General features: G+C 42.4%; 1 protein-coding gene across 3 annotated transcripts; it reads right to left on the reverse strand.

Moving 5' to 3' along the window:
• Positions 1-2,485: 2,485 nt before the first annotated feature.
• On the reverse strand, positions 2,486-18,176 carry LOC127055863 (toll-like receptor 8). Of its 3 annotated transcripts, none has more exons than XM_050963381.1 (2): positions 18,059-18,176; positions 2,486-6,096 (listed from the first exon to the last, which is right to left on the reverse strand). In XM_050963381.1, the coding sequence occupies exons 1-2, from the start codon at positions 18,152-18,154 to the stop codon at positions 2,968-2,970; spliced, it is 3,225 nt and encodes a 1,074-aa protein (XP_050819338.1). In that variant the 5' UTR covers positions 18,155-18,176; the 3' UTR covers positions 2,486-2,967. The 3 variants fall into 3 exon arrangements, with proteins under 3 accessions (XP_050819338.1, XP_050819357.1, XP_050819348.1); XM_050963400.1 differs by lacking the exon at positions 18,059-18,176 and adding an exon at positions 14,226-14,315; XM_050963391.1 differs by lacking the exon at positions 18,059-18,176 and adding an exon at positions 9,332-9,382.
• Between the last annotated feature and the right edge of the window lie 228 nt (positions 18,177-18,404).

Here is an 18,404-nt window from a genome sequence, read left to right on the forward strand (position 1 = left end):
TTTATTTTTTTCTTCATAAGTTACTGAAAATGTTGGGCCTTATTCTCTTATTTACAACATTTTTACACCAATGTAACGCCCTTGTCTTCAGTGGAATGATACCTGCCTTATCCCATCCAAATACAAGTTAAGAATACTAGCTTGGGTGCAACTGCTCAAATTAAGCCCCTTCCTCCTAATCCTGTGTCAGGCCTTTCATTTCAATAATCTTATAGCTTCTGTTATTTACAATTACAGTATCATTATCATGGAAACTTGCTAGAGCCATGAAATTAATGATCCCAGATATCGGTATGTAGCAGGAATGGATTCCAACAAGGAGAAAATCCAGGAAAACCAAGATATTCCTGAAAACTGATAAGATCAGAAATGGCAACAAAAAGGCTGAAGGAAATCTAAGTTTAAACCTAAAGCTTAAAAAGACACGTTACTCTCTATGCAGCTCTCAGCTGGTGAGTCACAGCATACACACATAGCACAGAAATCAGAATTTCAGGATAATGATAAAATGGCATATGATCAGACCTTTTCAGAATGCTCAAAGCACCACTCTTCTCACACACCCCCTTGGAGAAAATTCTAATGGCACTACTGACAGGCCGCTTTCAGCTCCCAGTGCTGACCAGCAAAATGAATTTGAATAACTCCAACCTCTGCTGGACAGGACAGGGGCAACTCAGTCCCCACACAAATTTCTGGGCCTGGTCACCCATTCACAAACATTTACAGAAAACCTTTGACATAAACCCTGTTAAAAACTAGACCTGTTTCTATATCCTGGTGGGCCTTTTCATGAACTTTTATAGCAGTTTCATAACAGACAATACTCATTCAAAATATTAACAACTACAAGAAAATGCTTAAATGCAAGAAAATATTCTGGCTCATGGAGGAAAGCACTACAAATGAGATGTGGCTAACGAAACTAAAAGAAATATGAGAGATGGAATAGATAACAGCTGGAATTGGGAGTTGTTTCACTGCTGTGTTAGTCCAAGATGTAACTCAAATGTTGCCCCTAAATAGGAGCGGCTCTAGACATTTTGCCACCCCAAGCACTGCATCATGCCGCGGGGGGCACTGCCGCTCGCCAGTTCCATGGCTCCGGTGGACCTCCCGCAGGTGTGGCTGTGGAGGGTCCTCTGGGCCTGCGGCTCCAGTGGACCTCCCGTAGGCGTGGCTGTGGAGGATCCGCTGGTCCCGCCACCCTCCCGGCGACTGGCAGAGTGCCCCCCACAGCATGCTGCCCCAAGCACACACTTGGCATGCTGGGGCTTGGAGCCGCCCCTGCCCCTAACCCAACTATTGTCCAGGCACAAAAGTCTCTAGCTCGAGTTACGTGGTGCTTGGAGTGTATGGGTTGAAGCCCAAGTGCTGCTGATGCTTGAGGTAGTGATGTAGTAGAAAGTAGCTGTGTCGCTGATGCTAAATCAATCATTCTGTGTGGCTCGAGCATTGTTTTGTAGTATAGCTGCTTTCACTTGAGGTAGGCTAACTCAAGAGATGTAACTGAGTGTAAATAACTTGAGCTAAGGCTGCAGTGAAGACATACCCTTAGACAGTCCCAAGAGCAGTAAATACACTGTCGGGCTTTACCTCACACTCTGTGGAAACCATACATGAAACAAAAAGAAAGGATGGCCCCAACTTAAAACCAGCCAATAATATGTCAGCTCATCATCCAAATAATGATCCCCAAACTGAACAAACCTAGTTACCCATACATCTTCCTACCACAAGCAATTTGTAAAACAACTGCTTGTGTACTTCTCCATGTATAACATTGCTACAACAAACACCTGTATAAATCTATGCTTTGCCAAATCCTACTTTCCTCCTTTGTTATAGCAATACTGCACCAGTTCTTTGTGAACCAAATGATAGTTATAACACTGTATCAATAACACGTCCACATTCCTATTTATACATTTACCTAAATATTAATTCTTACCTCTGCGTATGTATATTAACCTTTATGCCCAATTTTGAATTTACTTTTAAAATCACTAGTGAACAGTTTCTAAAGAAAATACAGTTGACAATGTAGAAAAAGGAAGATTGGTTATTAGGCAGCATAGGCCGGTGGCCAGAATCAGTCTATCTGTTCCTTTACATGAGGTGGTGTAACATATACAAATTAATATTCATACATATATAAAAAGACATCTTAATAACAGTGTAACAGAAAAAAATATGAAGCAATGGCAGATGGCTGAATGACATTATGACACAAAGAAGCCATCAACTCCATAAAAAATTTCTAGTGTCATTATTAATATAGCATCATAAATGTGTATCAAGCTTGACAAAGGATTAAACCTGCCGTACACGCGGCAGAGCCCAGGCTCAAAGTAATTGCAATTCTGAAGGCAATTATTATGTAATCATAGATTTTATAATAGAATTTTGTATCTACTTATAATTACAAATTTATATACAATTCAAGAAATAAAGTTGTAATAAATACATTGCCTATAAATATAAAGATACAGAAAAAAGTGAATAGCTAAGCAAACTTTGCCTTGTTAGAGAATAAACTTTCTTCCACTACAGAAAAATGTAGCACAGGAAGAAAGAAAAAAATATTGTTTACATGCAGCAAGTTTGTGCATGTTATTAATTCTGTCTCTGTGATTTCATATTAGCTATTTTACTTTAACCTTGTAAAGCAGACTCTCTTCGTACAATATAGCAGTATAACAGGTACATTAAACTGTAAGTACTTACCATAGAGTACACCCCATAAAACTTTAAGAAAACCACCCAAAGTTTTCAGAGGTGACCAGTGATGTTGGTTGTCCAGCAAGAGATAACATAGAGCAGACTGATTTTCAGAAAATGCTGAACAACCTCCCTCCCCAAATTAGGACTCTTTTTAATGCATTTAAAATTTGGCACCCAAATACTGAGACACTGAAAATCACAAGTTACTTTTTGAGAACTAAAGCTAGCTGTTGTAATCCCTTTCTATATACTGTACATCCCATCTTCTCGAATACTGTTATCAGTTAGCACTGCACTTTTTAGTCTTTGCCAGAAAAGGCCTTCAGCATGCGGATTCTTAGGCCAGTCAAGAACAGAGCTCTTGCAGATCCTCCTTCTCAGCCTCAGGTACTGGGAATGCTGTAGCACCGGCTCCAGTAGAATAAACACAATCACATCTGTATTCTCATCCATTAGCCTCTGCAGAGCGATATAAAAAGCAGTTTTAAAGTTCCCGTTTTTCACATATCTTTCGGTTAGAACAAATATCGTCTTTCTGCTGTGATGGATGCTCTGTGCAAGGTTGTCAATGACAGCTTTTCCCGGCTCCCAGTCCCTTTCCTCCAAACAAAGCAGAACGTGCTTGTCTCCATTTTCTTCTAGATGAAATCGTAGCTCATTTATTACCCAGTCAGTTACTGTCGCATCCTGAGTATCATAGGCTATGTAAGCATCATAGAGAGCTTTGTCTGTGGCTATATTCTTGTATCCTCTTATTTTTGCCATACAAGAACGATAAGTATACCAGACATCCCAATAAAATAAATGTTTAGTGACTGCTATTATCATAATGCTAATAATAGTGAAGAAAGAAATATAAAATAATATTGCTGCAACACTATCCAGAATGCAAGCATGCAGGTCAATCAAGAGAATGCTATGCTGTCTTTGGTCCTCAGGGTTCATGCAAATGACATTTCTTGCTACTTGTGAGATTGGAGTTTTGGTTTTCTGAATCCACCTTATGAAGTTATTGTTTTTGCAGGTGCAATCAAACGGGTTCCCTTTTAATTTTAAAACCTTCAAATGTTGTACAAGTCCTGATAAGAAAGTTGACTCATTTAAGACTTGCAGTTGGTTGTAACTCAAATCCAGGTACAGGAGGCTGCTGCCTCTCTCAGACAACCCAACGACAATCCTGGAAATCTTGTTCTCCCTCAGCAGCAGAGTCTGGAGGGACTTTGTATAGTTGTACTGGATATCAACAGCCTTCAGTTTGTTCTGACTTAAGTCAAGCAACTTCAGAGATTTAAAGTATCTAAGATTTTCCCAGCTGAGGGTATGTAGTTTGTTGTTATTTATATACAATTTAGTTAATTTCTGAGGCAGATTTTGGAAAGCCTTAGTGGGGATATTTCGAAGTCTGTTGTATGAGATGTCAAGATGTGTCAGCTTTTTTAGATGCTTAAACAATTGTATGTGATTCGTTTCTCCATTTTTCCATAAGTTGTCAAGGTGGTTTCCTTTGAAGTCTAGTTTTTGAAGGGAGTCGCTCCTTAGTTCAAATTTTGTTAGTGCAGAAATGTCATTCCAGCTTAAGTTTAAAATTTTTAAATTAGGAAGGTTTTCAATAAATAGTAACTGATGTGCAAAACCTGTCACTAGAAAATAGTGCTTGTTATAGCTAAGGTCTAATACCTCTAGGTTAGGTAGTTCTTTAAATGCGGAGTAACTGGTCAAATCCAGTTTATTATATGAGAGGTCTAAATATTTGAGATTAGGTAAATAGATTAATTCAGTGCCATTGAAAGCCTGGCCCAGGGCATTTGAAGACAAATTCAAACAAGCTATATCCCCAAAGCCTTTAAACTGATATGGGTTAATGAAGAAAATATTGTTTAAACTCAAATCCAAGGCTGTACCATATGAGGTACAAAGCTGTTTAAGGAAGTAATATGATTGCTTTTTTTTATCAGAATATATGACAGGAGGGTTCAGCTTGTGTTTCCACACCAAGGTCCGATGATAATTGATGAAATAATCCTCTTTCTTAAATGATTTTAAAAAACTAGGCCTTTCTGTTGTTTGTGGGAATATTTTGTTTTCTTTCAAGTATATTTCGGTGAGGTTCCTAAAAGCCTGGAAGACAGACATATCAACTCTTTTAATAAAATTTAACCCGAGGTCCAGGACATTTAGCTTTCTCAGAGGAAACAAAGGTTCTAAGTGGAGTTTATCTAATTCTTTGAAGACATAACCTTTAATATATAATCGTTTTAGAGATACTAAGGAAGAAAAGTATGGTGAGAGGGTTAGATATCGTGAGTATATTTGTTTCTGGTAGTTGAAAGATAGGTCAAGTTCCTCTAAAGAAGATAAATTCTGTAAGAATTCTCCAGTAGCTATTTCACTCATTAAGAAGTTAGATGCAAGGTGCAGTACCTCTAGCTTTGGCATGTTTTTAAACCAAATAGCGGGTACACTAGTGAGTGACGTGCTGGATAGAACCAAAGTCTTTAATTTTTTAAGATTCTGGAAAGCCAGAGGATGTATTTGAATGGCGGCATTTCCAGTGCAAGGTTCACATGGAAAAGGTGTATTGAAGCATTTTGGACAGTTCCCACTTAAATCAAGAACTTCTAGATTAACTAGTTTCTTAAAATCATCTTGACTGATGTTCTTTATCTTGGTATGACTCAAATAAAGTTCTTGTAGTGACACAGGCAGTTTGGGTGGCACCTGGGTCAAATTGTTATAGGAAAGTGACAGCACAGTCAAACTGGTGAGGGCTGAAAAAGCCCCTTCTTCCATGTTGAACCGTTTTTCACAGACATTACCATAGTAACAGTTCTGGTCCATATAGAGTTCCTTCAATTTTATGAGTTCGTTGAAGGTATTCTTGCTAATAGTAACAATGTTATTGGACTTTAGACTTAGTGAAGTAATGCTAGGTGAAATCCCTGCAGGCACTCTGATTAGCTGATTGCCATTAAGATGTAATTCCTTTAAATGTCTTAAGTTTGAAAAAGTTGCATCTAGTATTTGTAAAGGTTTTGGAGACAAATCAAAATTAGATTCTTTTGGTTTAACATGCCAATTCCAGTTTAATTTAAAAAATGTAAGGTCCTTAAAGTTCTGAAAATCCTCTTTAGAAATCTCTTCAATCCAGTTGAAAGACAAAATCAAGCCAGTAACATTTGTATATATTTCCTGAGGGACTGCTCTCAGCTTTTGTTTACTACAATCAAGGAGAATCGAGGAGCTGTTCTGTTTTGCTTTTATTTTGCAAGGTAGGTCCTTCGAAACCCACTGATGACGAGTGGAAAAACCAAACTCAGGTTGAATCAGGAGGAGTAAGAAGAACAGGTTTTGGGGCAAGGTAGCCATATTTACCTAATTAAAAAGAAACAGGCAGATTAATGGTTTTGGTATATTGTTGATGACAGGTGGTGTTCATGCGCATATAATATTTCACATTGTAATCTTAATAATTTTTAAATATATGTGTCCAAACCACAAAAATACAAACAAAACATATTACTAGTATAGTGTACAGGCCATTTGTGATTATTATCAAAATTGACCAGCAACATAATTTCAGTTATTACTGTTGATACATACACTATATGCTGCCCAAAATGGAATAAATTAATTTTTAACAGAAAGCACGATTTCTGAGGAAAATTTCTGTTAAGTTCTTTGAGTGAGAAGGACATTGTAAGATTTTGACCAGTTGTACCCATTACCTTGTCAAATAGCAGAGGGGTAGCCGTGTTAGTCTGGATCTGTAAAAGCAGCAAAGAGCACTGTGGCACCTTGTAGACTAACAGACATATTGGAGCATGAGCTTTCATCCGATGAAATGGGTATTCACCCACAGAAGCTCATGCTCCAATACATCTGTTAGTGTATAAGGTGCCACAGGACCCATTACCCTGGTTTTGTTTAATGTCTACTATACTTTTAGTACTTTAACGAAAAGGGTTAGGGTGTGGAATATTTAACAAATGCTTCCTTTATCCCAAAGGCTAATTAATCATTGATGTTAAATAGGTGTTTACAAAAACAAACGGAGGGTTTTAAACAGTCTAATTAAAATCCCTTCAGCTTTCGCTCTCTTGGCTCTTGTGATGTCACCATTGCACTATTTTTCCTGTCATCATGAGACTTGCTTTTGAGGGTCTTAGCTAGCACATATTAGCTAGCAAGTGTTAACAGCCTAGTATAGACATGGCAGTGTGCCTTTAACATGTGTTAAGTGGTCAAATTTAAAGTTCAACTGTACTCTAGAGATCAACTTGTGCAGTGTCTTTGAATTAATGAGGTGAGAAATGCCAAGGTGATCCTGGCAGGCAACCCACACTCCATGCTGCAGAGGAAGGCAAAACAAAAGAACCAAGCCCAGGTCCCTGGCAATATGACCTGTTGGGAAATTCCTTCCACATCCCAAATCTGGTGATCAGCTGGACCCTGAGCACTCGAGCAAGACACACTAGCCAGGCATCTATGAGAGAGGATTCTGTGTACCACTTCAAAGCATCAGTCTACTCCAGCCAGTATTCCAACTCTCACCACGGCTTATCTCTAATGCTTCAGAGGAAGGCGATAAATTACAATTATAATTGTGCATCAGGAAAAAACAAATTCTTCCTGATCCCTGCAGGCAGCCACCTGAAGCCCTGAGGCATGAGATCTGATTAGACCTATTATCTTAATGCAGAGCTACAAGTGTGATGAGCATATTGAGGGAAACTTTGGCAATCCCAGTTTCCACAAGGTCCATGAAGGAAGAGATGAACAAGGGGACTTATATTCACAGACTTCAAGGCCAGATGAGACCAACTGTGCCCACCCTCCCCAACTAACCTCAACATGCACAGGCTGTAGAATTTCTCCCAGAAGCTAGAGTAAAGCAAGTCTTTTAGAAAGACTTAAAGACTCCAAGTGACAGCCAGTACACCACCTCCTTGGTACACTCTTCCAGGGTTTAATCACCCTCACAGCTAGGAAATTGCATCTTATTTCAAGGTTGAATTTGTCTAAGTTCACCTTCCAGCCATTGGATATTGTCTGCAAGGTTGAAAAGCCTCCCACTATCTGATATTTCCCCCTGTGTGAATGCCTAGATGCAGTGATCAAGCCACTTCTCAATCTTCTCTTCAATAAGCTGAAAGAGTTTCTCTCTTTAAGCCTCACATCATAAGCCTTGTTTTCTAGCCCCTGTATCATTTCTGTGGTCTCTATTGAACTCTCTCTAGTATTTTTTCATTCCTCTTGAAGGGCAGACACCACTAGCCTACATGTAATGTAGTAACAATCTTACCAACACTGCGTACAGAGGCAAGATCACTTCCCTACTTCTACCTGAATTTCATCTATTTATACATCCCTAGATCACAGTACCCTTTGTTGCCACAGCATAGTTGAAGTGATTCTCTGTGATGATTCCTGAGTCTTTTCTTAGTAACTGCTTTCCTCTGTCTTGGAAATGCTTGGGGGAAAGTAGGTCCATTAATTAACGAGAAGGGGAATAAAATGATGCCTCAGCAATGGCTGAGATGCTGAACTTTTTCTATATTACTTTTTCTTATACCAAAAAAATCATATCACACAGTACATTCTCACACACAAATATATTCATACATGAGATTTTAACTCATTTTTACTGAGTTTTTGTTCAGTTCTTAGTAACTCCCATGGGAGCCACACAAACAGGGAGCTGGAAACTGAAGTGAGTATAGAGGCTCAAGGCAATGATCTCCAAAATAGGTGCTTAAAGTTGAGCTCTTAAATCCATATTTGCACTCATTAAAAAATAGCTTGATTTTCAAAAGCACTAATCATTTAGCAGCTGCCTTCAATGAGAGGTGCTGGAAGGTCATCACTTTTGAAAATCAGGCCATTTATTGAGAAGCCTACCTTTAGGCACACATTTCTGAAAACGTTGTCCACATCCTTCAAGTGGATGGTTCAGCATCTCCAGCAGATCCCTTCTGCCAGTCACAGATTTGGAGGATGAACCACTCTCTATTCTCTGACGTTCAAACTCTGTCACCTTCCTTCGATGGCAGAATTTGGAGGAAATTCCTTGAGCAGAGTCTCATGGAGTTTAATTGCCATTGTAGAATAGAAGAATCTTGTTTTGTGTAAGGCCTTCAGTACTCTGTGTGTGTGTGTGTGTGTGTGTGTGTGTGTGTGTGTGTGTGTGTGTGTGTGTGTGTGTACACATTCATACACTACTCAATTGATAGTAAAATATCTCCTGATTTCAGGTTCACTATGGGTGTATGTAAATGAGTGTACACACACACACACACACACACAAGCACTGAACAGGAGATTAGGAGATATTTTGAATATCAGTTGAGTATTGTTAAGAAAGGATAGATACTATGCTACAAATCATATGCATTAAAAACTTGATGAGAGCATATCCTAAGAAATAACAAGAAGTTTGGCACAATATGTAATACTCCTATATAAACATGTCTAGCTATCACTCTGTCACACACATGCAAACTGGCACAAGCTCACAAAAAAGAGAGAAAGAGAGAGAGAAATAGTCGAATACATTTGTGTTAAAGAATTGTTGAACTGTGAGTTTCAGCAAAGAGATTTAATCACTTACTTGCAGAAATGAAGAATCAACACTAGCAACTAAGTAGATACTTCTAGTGCAGTGATGCAGTTATGAGAATGTGCACATTCCTAAGTGGTCTTCTACATTGTAGACGGGCACAATATCTGCCTTCAGAACATTCTTCTAAGCCATATAGATAAAACGTCTCCTATTGAGTGGTAGGCGTGAAATACTTCTCCATTTGAAAGTAAATCCAAAAAAAGTATTATGATGATTACAGAGACTATGCCAATATTAAGGTTGTGGCACATGGTTTTCTTTACACAAGCCCCTACAAAACAGGAAGTGAAGGGGCATAAAGAGGAAGATCAAGAGTAGAATAACAAATTAGGAAATATGAACTACATGTCTTCATGATGACGGGGGAAATAAAGGCTCAGTCCATTTATGATCAATTAAACATCAGAATTATTCCACAAGACTGGGGTATGTTCCTGTGGCCTGACTGAATTCCAGTTTCGATAATTACATTCTGCCTACATAAATTCCCCATTTAGTTTTACTGGAAGTTATTCTTCATTCCTCTCCTGTGACACTGTTGTGTAATGTTGCTAAGATAGAATAGCTACTGTACTTGTGAAATTCTTTAAAGCACTTTGGGATCCTTCAGACTAGCAGTTAACTGTACTTACAAAATGCTATTTGTTATCAGTCACTGTAAAGCACAGTAACAATGTAGTAAATGAATGTGTTCCCAGTGTAAATAATTAATGACTGTAGAATGCTGTGACTATGTAAAGTGCCAAATAAATGTTGTTATTATCAGCAAAGTATACAGTCATCAATTTTGTGCATCAAAGATAACAGCCAGTTATGTGAAGTTTCACACATATGTTTGCGTTTGGCACATATTGCTAATTTTGTAGTCCATATTTTTTCATGGCATTTTTGAATTCAGTCAGTACAGACTTTAATTATAGATACTTTTGTGTAATATTGGGTTTTACTGTCTCTAATCTGGGATGAGATAAAGCCAATTAATATCCATTTGGATTGTTGAATATCTGTTACTGAGTATTGGGAATACTTTGTTGAATTTTGCAATATTTCTATTCACATAAAATTCATTATATAATGATAATTTAAACACAGAATCCCAGAATATGTTCAAGTATTTAAAATACATGCATATGAAATTTACAACAAAAGCTACAGATTTCATTTTCACTATACATTAATAAAATTATTTATTTATCAAATTACTAATATCAGAAATAACTTAGGGAACTTAGAGGAACAAAACTAGTTTGTGCAATCATTGTAGTCCAAGAACTGACTATATTTCTTCGCTCTCACATTTTTGTTTTGTAATCTTACATTTCTTGTCTCTTTTGAACCATTTAAAACACCTTTAGTTTTAAAGGTCTTATTTTTAAAAAAGATATCTAACATATCACTCTATCTAATATTCTTATTCTAAAAATAACATTTATTGGATATTTCACTCTTGTCTGGTTTAAAAGCTCTTGTGATGAGTTCAGGCATTGTTTTGTATACAAGTAATAATTATTTTGTTTGTTGTATAAGTAGTGAAATATTTGGGGTAAGATTGTAAATGTAGCACATTCAAAGTGCCTCAGTGACTTAGCTGTCTAAGTCCCATTGACTTTCAAAGTCACTTTTGAAAATAGGATTTTGCTTATTAAGTCCCTTCGGTGCTTTTGAAAATGTTACCCTTGTTGAATCACACTTTTCTTGCAGCTCAGTGTCTGCATTAAGGAATTAGTGTCATTCTAGTAGGATTGTTTACTAAATTCATGAAATTTCCACACAGAAGAAAATGAGTATTTTTCTTTGTAAAGGTTAAAACAAGAATGGTGTGATATGTATGGGTTATCTGCTGCCAGGTGTGATCCCTGTAACATATAAGAAATATTATTTCCACAGTATTTGGGCTTTGGGGTACCGAAAGCAACGACAAAAGTCTCTGTATATGTTGATCTGAAATTAACAATAAGCCTGATTGTCCCCCATATTTCCTGTGTGGAGGGTAACCTCCACAGGGGCAGATGGTCGGCTACTTCTGTGACCCTGGCCATCCCTGCTCCCATTAGCCTCTGCAGTGTTCCATGGCTGGGGATGGGACTAGAACAGGGGTAGACAAAATTTGAGTATGGAAATTGTATGGTGGGCCATGAATGCTCATGAAATTGGGGGTTGGGGTGAGGGCTCTGGCTGGGGGAACGGGCTCTGGGGTGGGGCCAGATATGAGGAGTTCAGGATGTGGGAGGGGGCTCCAGGCTTGGGGTAGGGGCATGAGGGGAGGGGTGGGGTCTCCAGCTGGGGTGTGGGCACTGGGGTGGGGCTGGGGATGAAGGGTTGAGGGTGCATGAGCTTCCTCCGGGCTAGGATGGCGGGGTTCAGTAGGAGGGAGGGGGATCAGGCCTGGGGCAGGAGGTTGGGACGCAGGAGAGGGTCAGGGGTGCAGGCTCCAAACGGCACTTACCTCAAGCAGTTCCCAGAAGAAGCGGCATGTCCCCCTGCAGCTCCTACATGACGGCACAGCCAGGCAGCTCTGCATGGTGCCCCGTCCACAGGCACTGCCTCTGCAGCTCCCACTGGCCGCATGCGGAGCCCCCTGGCTGCCCCTACATATAGAGCCAGTGGAGGGACATGCCGCAGCTTCCAGGAGCCGAGTGGGGCAAGTCCCAGTTCCCACTGCCCGGTTGGAGCTCAAGGGCAGGGTTAAAACCTCTGGAGGGCCGGATGAGACCCCCAGGCCATAGTTTGCCCACCCCTGAACTAGAGGGAAGTGCAGTGTCTTACCACCACCATGACATACATACCAGTCCCAAAGCAAAGCAATGGAAAAACTTAATGCAGCCTGTGTCATTAATTTTTGTGCAGGCTTTCTTCCATGCTCGAATATCTCCTCTAAAGCGGAAGTTGAGGCATTGCCTGCGCCTTCAATGAAGTAGCAGCGTGCAAAAGTCTTTACTCAATGTCTTTGACTTATTTATTTATTTATTTGTAGCAACTATAGTGTGCTAGTTGCCTTATAGACCATAGAGACTGACACATTCTTCCCCCACCTCCACCCCACCCCACCCCTGGTCCCCCTAAAGAGCATGCAATCTAACAGTAAACATAACCCATGCGGAAGCCCTTACTTTTACTTCTTTGCTTGAATGGTATTACCCAACAAGACATTTTTACAAGCAACAGCTGGCGAAATAGGGGAATGGGCTGATGAGGATTACAAAAATAAGATCACAAGGTTATTTACTTGTTATGCACATCTTGTTCCACAATATTTACAGAAATTGAGGGTGTGTAGTCCTAACCCACTAAAATTCCCATCGAGGGTCCAGTATGCCTTCCTCAGCCACCTTCCTTCTCCCTCCTACCATCTTCTATCCTTACTCCATATGGCAACTGTAAACATGCCATTTTGTGAACATTCCTCCTCTCCCACAACCAGAAAGCTGGGACCATCATTCATTAGAGGCCAGGAGAGGAGCTTTGCCTGTTTCCTTTTCTGTCTGAGGGAGAAGGGCCCCTGTCAAGAGGTTTGTCGCAGGTGTCCGGGGCCAACAGCAAGGTCCAGAATTGTCATGGGCCAGTGACTGACAAGCCCCACATGGATGTCTCAGTTCCTATGAGAGAGGGATAGTTTGGGCTAAACTACCTCTGCCTGATCTTGCAGGAGCTCTAACTGCTGATTCAATACCAAAGATGGTTAGGTCTGCCCCTGGGAGTTCTTCAGTCAGCCTCCATGACTGGCATATGAGACTATTGGAAACCTCATGTGACTGGGTGGGGTGGGCGGTTTCCTCCTGCTGGCATCTGGCTTGTCGGTGCTGGAGGGGACCTCACCTGAGCCACTGTTGTCTCCTCTCCTCCTCCCCACCCTACCTGGAGGAATAGCTTTGGTTGCTGCTGGTATAGTTTCTCACTCTCAGTGGTGGCAGGCCCCCACCTGCTATTCCTCCCCAGCATATCTGGCTTGAGGAGGTTGGTGTGTGGAATGACTGCATGTAGACTGTTGCCAGCATAAAGCTTAGAAACAGCTGTAGACTTTGGCTCATCATTATATATACAGGCCTCTATGCCTGGATGGCATTGCCATACTTACAGGTTTCCATGCCAGTTCCAGGAGAGCATAGCAAACAATCAAAAGCCTACATAGCACTGCATATATCACTTTTGCACAGTGCCCCTTGTCCATGTTAGTGCAAATACTGGTGCCATCTACCTCTTTATGCCTGTTCGCATCTCCTGTACATGAATAGCATTAACTAATCATGAAGGTGTGGAGAAAGACATGGGGATTTGGGACATTTGACTTTCTGTGGTAGTGGGAACCCGGGAAAATGTACCATGACTATATGAGAGGAGAAAACATATGACATCTGTATGTGCTGTGTGAGGGATTTTTATTACACGTTGGCCAAAAGGAAAACAACAACAACAAAGATTTGTGGTTGTTGCTTCCTCATCACATCGCTACCTTCACATAGCATGACCTGCTTCTCTAAGGCAGACAAAAGCACAGAAAAAGAAGTCAAAGGTTATATTTGGTGTGGTGATGCTGTATGACACCAAGAATAATCACTGGGATTCACAACACCTGAATTAGGCTCCCTAGACAACGAATGGTGAGAGATTAGGCACCTTAGCATAGGACTGACAAAAGCCAGCAAGCTCGGCAGCTCCATGGCTAAGCTTGTCGGTGGGAGCTGCAAAGAAATGGAGGTGTCCTAATCCCTGCTCCTCTCATGGAGATAGGAGCCAGAGTCAGGCTGAAGGGAGGCACCTTGCCTTGCTTGAGATTCTCAGCTTTGACTCCTCTCTTGGCAGTAGACGCCTATACTGTTAGCAAAAAGAGAGGGGAGAGGAGGACTGTCCTTGCAACTTTTAGCCCCAGGGTTGGAGTATTCACCTGGGATGTAGGAGACTCCCCCCTCTCTCCCCAGTTCAAATACCACCTCTGCTCAAGGGGAGAAAGGACTTGAAAAAGGCTCTGCCACATCTCAGGTGAGTGCCCAAACTACTGGGCTATGCCAGACTGTCCTGGAGGGCTCTCTCAGTCTTTCCTGCTGAAGATGTTCCACAGTGGGTGACTAATGAAAGCATTATCAGAGCAAGGGGACTGAAGCCTGGCTCGATCACCTCTCAGATGAATGTTATAACCACAAGCTAGAGTCATTCTCCGACTTGTGCACTCTTTCTTGCTCTTGCTCCGGCCCAATGACTCTTTCACTATTTCATAGTGGAACAGCTTCAATAGGAGAGAATGAGACTCACTTGCACCGAAATAGCCTTTCCCCAGGGGTTAGGGCATGCCCCTGAGAGGTAACAGAACTGTGTTTAAAGCCCATCTCACCAGAGGCAGCTTTTACTGCAAAAACTTAGATGCCAGTTGAGTTTAGGCACCTACGGCATTAGGCAGCAGCAACTGAGCAGGAGTTTTATGAATCCTGTGGGGCCTGATTCTGGGATTTAGGTGCCTAAGGTGACGGGCACCTAATTCCTTTCTGTGAATCTACCCCCCTCCCCACTCCCAAGCTTCTCTTAGCCAACAATGACAATATGGAGATAATTATAGTCACACATTTTATTTTGAACTTTTGCTTCCTCATATTCAGAGCTTGTTTTGAGAGGCCTTTGCAAAGCAAGGCTCAGCAAGCTTGGAGGCAGGAGGCAGGAAATGCTGAGGACAAGGCAAGATGAACATTTTCTATTTTTGGTGTGCAATGTTGCTTAACCGTTGGTTCCGCTGGCAGCCCACACACAGCCAGCCTCCCACTCTCCTTTTGTTTTCAGCTCTCAAATACTATTGTGATGTTCCCTCATAAAACACCCTGCAACATAATATGCCTGCTTTCTATTTACAGTGTATCTCTTACCTGAGGGATTCCCACATGTTAGTGCTGAAGAACAAAAAGCAAGATGATCTGGGGTTTCTAAGCATAGTACCAGCTGTACAACAGGATGTCTTAGGCAGTCTACAACCTGCCCCTTAGTCCTGCTCATGTTAGCGTGGCACCAGCTAAGGAAGGATGGGTCCAGCAACTAATCAGCTGTAACCAAAGCTATATTTCCAATCAATATGATCATAGTATTACGATGGTGACACCATAATTAAGGTATAGAGAGGCACATCCCTTCAGCACGTGACTGCTATTAAAATATTGCTAATTCTGTCAATACCATCCCATTAGATGGTATGATCTTTCCATAGGCTAAGAAGTGTTGAGTGTAGTTAGGGTGACCAGTCAGCAAATGTGAAAAATTGGGACGGGGTGCATTGGGGGGGGGTAATAGAAGCCTATATAAGAGAAAATATCGGGACTGTCCCTATAAAATCAGGACATCTGGTCACCCTATGTGTCGTCAGTCCACAGAAATAACATATTTATGAAACTTGGGGGCTTTGTTCACCAAAATGTTGCTAACAGGCTTCCAGATTTGCGCCATTCTCTATGTGTTAATATAGGACCAAGTTGTCATTCCTCCCACATTGAGGCCCACTGACTTCAAAGGATCGAAATCTGTACCATAATTAACTAACTATGAACAAAGGCAAGCGTTGCAGTGTGACCTGAAAGTAAATAAAGTCAGACACTGGGAGCCAGATTCAGAAAGGATCTGAAGCATTGTGTTGCAACACCTAATATTTATGTGCTTAGAAAATCACTGGGATCCACAACGCCTGAGTTAGGCCCTATACGGTGAATGGGGAGAGATGGGTAGCTCAGAGTGGGATCCACAAAAGTCAGCATGTGAGGCAGCTGCTGGCCAAAAATAGCCAAATGAAGATGTTGACAAGAGGGTGGGTCCTAGCCCACACCCCCTCAGGGAATTCAGTGCATCAGCTCACAACTGTGAATCCTCTCCGAGAGGCAGGTTCCTAAACTGTTTTGTGCAAGAAATGCCCAGTAATTAGAGCACTCATCCACCCTGCAGGAGACTGAGGTTCAATGCCCCGGCCCCCGTGTCTGACAGGGAGAAAGGACTCAGATAGGGTTCACCCACATTCCACAAGTGTGCCCATTCAACTGAGCACTGGGATAGTTTGGTATGCAGCTCCTTCCAAGCTATTCCACTCTGGCTAAGTACTGAAATAGCATTTGGAGCAAAGGGACGAAGAAAATGACTCGATCGCTTGGTGATGAAGGCATTGACGTGAGGAGGTGGGATACACTGCCCTTGCTCCAGTGAGTTAGTTATCTATAGTGCAACAGCTTCAACACAAGAGACTGGGAGAATCTCCCATCAGAATACTCCATAGGTCACTGGTTAGAGCATTCTCCTGAGATGAGGGAGATCTCTGTTCACCCCCTTGGGCAGAAGGAGGAAGTGAACCTGAGTCTCCTACAGTCTGGCTAAGTGCTCTAACCATTGGCTGAAAGTTATAAGGTGGCTGTCAGAGTTTCAGTGTAACTGCACATGTATCCCCCCCTCCACTTAAAGTTTCCTGTTCCCAGCCATTATCTCTCTGGGGGGGTGGGGTGGGGGGGTGGAGCTAGAGGTGACACATGGGGGGAAAGGGGTCACTTGCCCCCCCCCGATTTTCTGCTTGGCTTCTACTGAGCATGCTCACACAGACTGAGCATGCTCAGGTACGCCTGCTGAAGCTGTTGCCCTCATTCTGCCCCCCACTATAGGCAGGTATGGGTCATTGCTGGATGGAGCCACTTCTCTCTGCCTTCTAACCAAGCGTTTTTACTACAGACTTAAGTCAATCTATGTTAGGTGGCTGATGGCTGGATGATGGTCGCTGACAGGACCATGATGGCTGACATCCACACTACCCTTCTTCTGTTGGTGGTGGGTGTCCTCACTAGGAGTGCTTTCACCGACTGAAGAGGTGCAGTGTGGGGGACTGAGAGCCAGGGCTCTCGCCCCTGTGCAGCTTCTCACAGGGAGCCCAGCTGCCCCCTGGGCTCTCAGCTCTCTCTGCCAGGAGCAGGGGCCAGCCACCCTGGGCTTCTCACCTCCCTGTTCCCTGCTGGGAGTGGGTGTCAGCTGCCCAGGCTTCTTGGCTCACTGAGTGGGGAGCCTCCGGGCAGCAGCTGATGTAAATAAGGCAGTGTCTACACAGAGACTGTGTCGCCTGGTCCTAACCACACTGACACAAATGCTACACCTCTCATGGAGGTGGAGTTATTATGTCCGTGTAGTAGGGTGCTTATATCAGCGAGACAAGGCTGTAGTGTACACCCTGACATAATTAGGTCAACGTAAGCGGCCTCACATGGACCTATCTGTGTAGTGTAGACCAAGCCTTACACTGTAATATCTCCAACAAGCGAGTCTGCCTAATGGCCAGCACCTGTGCTTTGCTTTCTCTCCAAGGGCTATGACCAGTCAGCGGCAGCTCCAGGTACCAGCGCTCCAAGTGCATTCCTGGGATGACAAGCTGCAGGAGGCACCCTGCCGATCCCGGCGAGGGTGGCAGTCAGGCAGCCTTCAGCAGCGCGTCTGCGGGAAGTCCACTGGTCCCGCGGATTCGCCGGCAATTCAGCAGCGGGTACGCCAAAGCCACGGGATCCCGGACCTCCTGCAGACAAACCACTGAAGGCTGCCTGACTGCCGTGCTTGGGGTGGCATAAAGGCTAGAGCTGCCCCTGTGACCAGTGTATTGCCAGCAGTTCCCAGTAACCACACAGCTCTTTCTATGCAAGCACATTTATTCTTTCAGTTAAAAGTTTTGCAAAGAAAACATACATTAAAAACAATAAAAGTTCATGTAGACATGCTGAGACTTACCCGTAGTGACCCATCCGTCTTATGGAGCCCTAGCAGGCCAAAGTCTTTCCAATCCTTCTGCAAGGTTTGCCCCTCACACACCCCCTCCCCCATCATCCCCACATGGACAAAAGGTCCTGTCCCTTTGCTGGGTCACAAAAAAGGCTCCAAGTTAATCTAAACCCAGACTGTTTATTCTTTGTCTGAGGGTCTCTGGAAAACCCAGCTTGAACTAGTATAGGCCAACCTCCCCAGGGAGTGGTACCTCTCTGGAGGTTATTCATTTTAATTACCACATACTGTTTCTAGTTCCTGGTGGAACTGCAGCAACCTTTCCTCCTGAAGTAACATACAATCCCCGGCCCAC

The sequence above is a fragment of the Gopherus flavomarginatus genome, chromosome 1, assembly GCF_025201925.1.
Source record: "Gopherus flavomarginatus isolate rGopFla2 chromosome 1, rGopFla2.mat.asm, whole genome shotgun sequence".
Taxonomy (NCBI): domain Eukaryota; kingdom Metazoa; phylum Chordata; order Testudines; family Testudinidae; genus Gopherus; species Gopherus flavomarginatus.

What these genes read in the sequence shown, in the direction of transcription:
- LOC127055863 (XM_050963381.1), bottom strand. Translation starts at nt 18,154, where the DNA reads ATGATGGGGGAGGGGGTGTGTGAGGGGCAAACCTTGCAGAAGGATTGG. An exon ending in AGACGGATGGGTCACTACGG is followed by an intron (nt 6,097 to 18,058) that starts GTAAGTCTCAGC and finishes CTTTTTAATTAG; the next exon opens with GTAAATATGGCTACCTTGCC.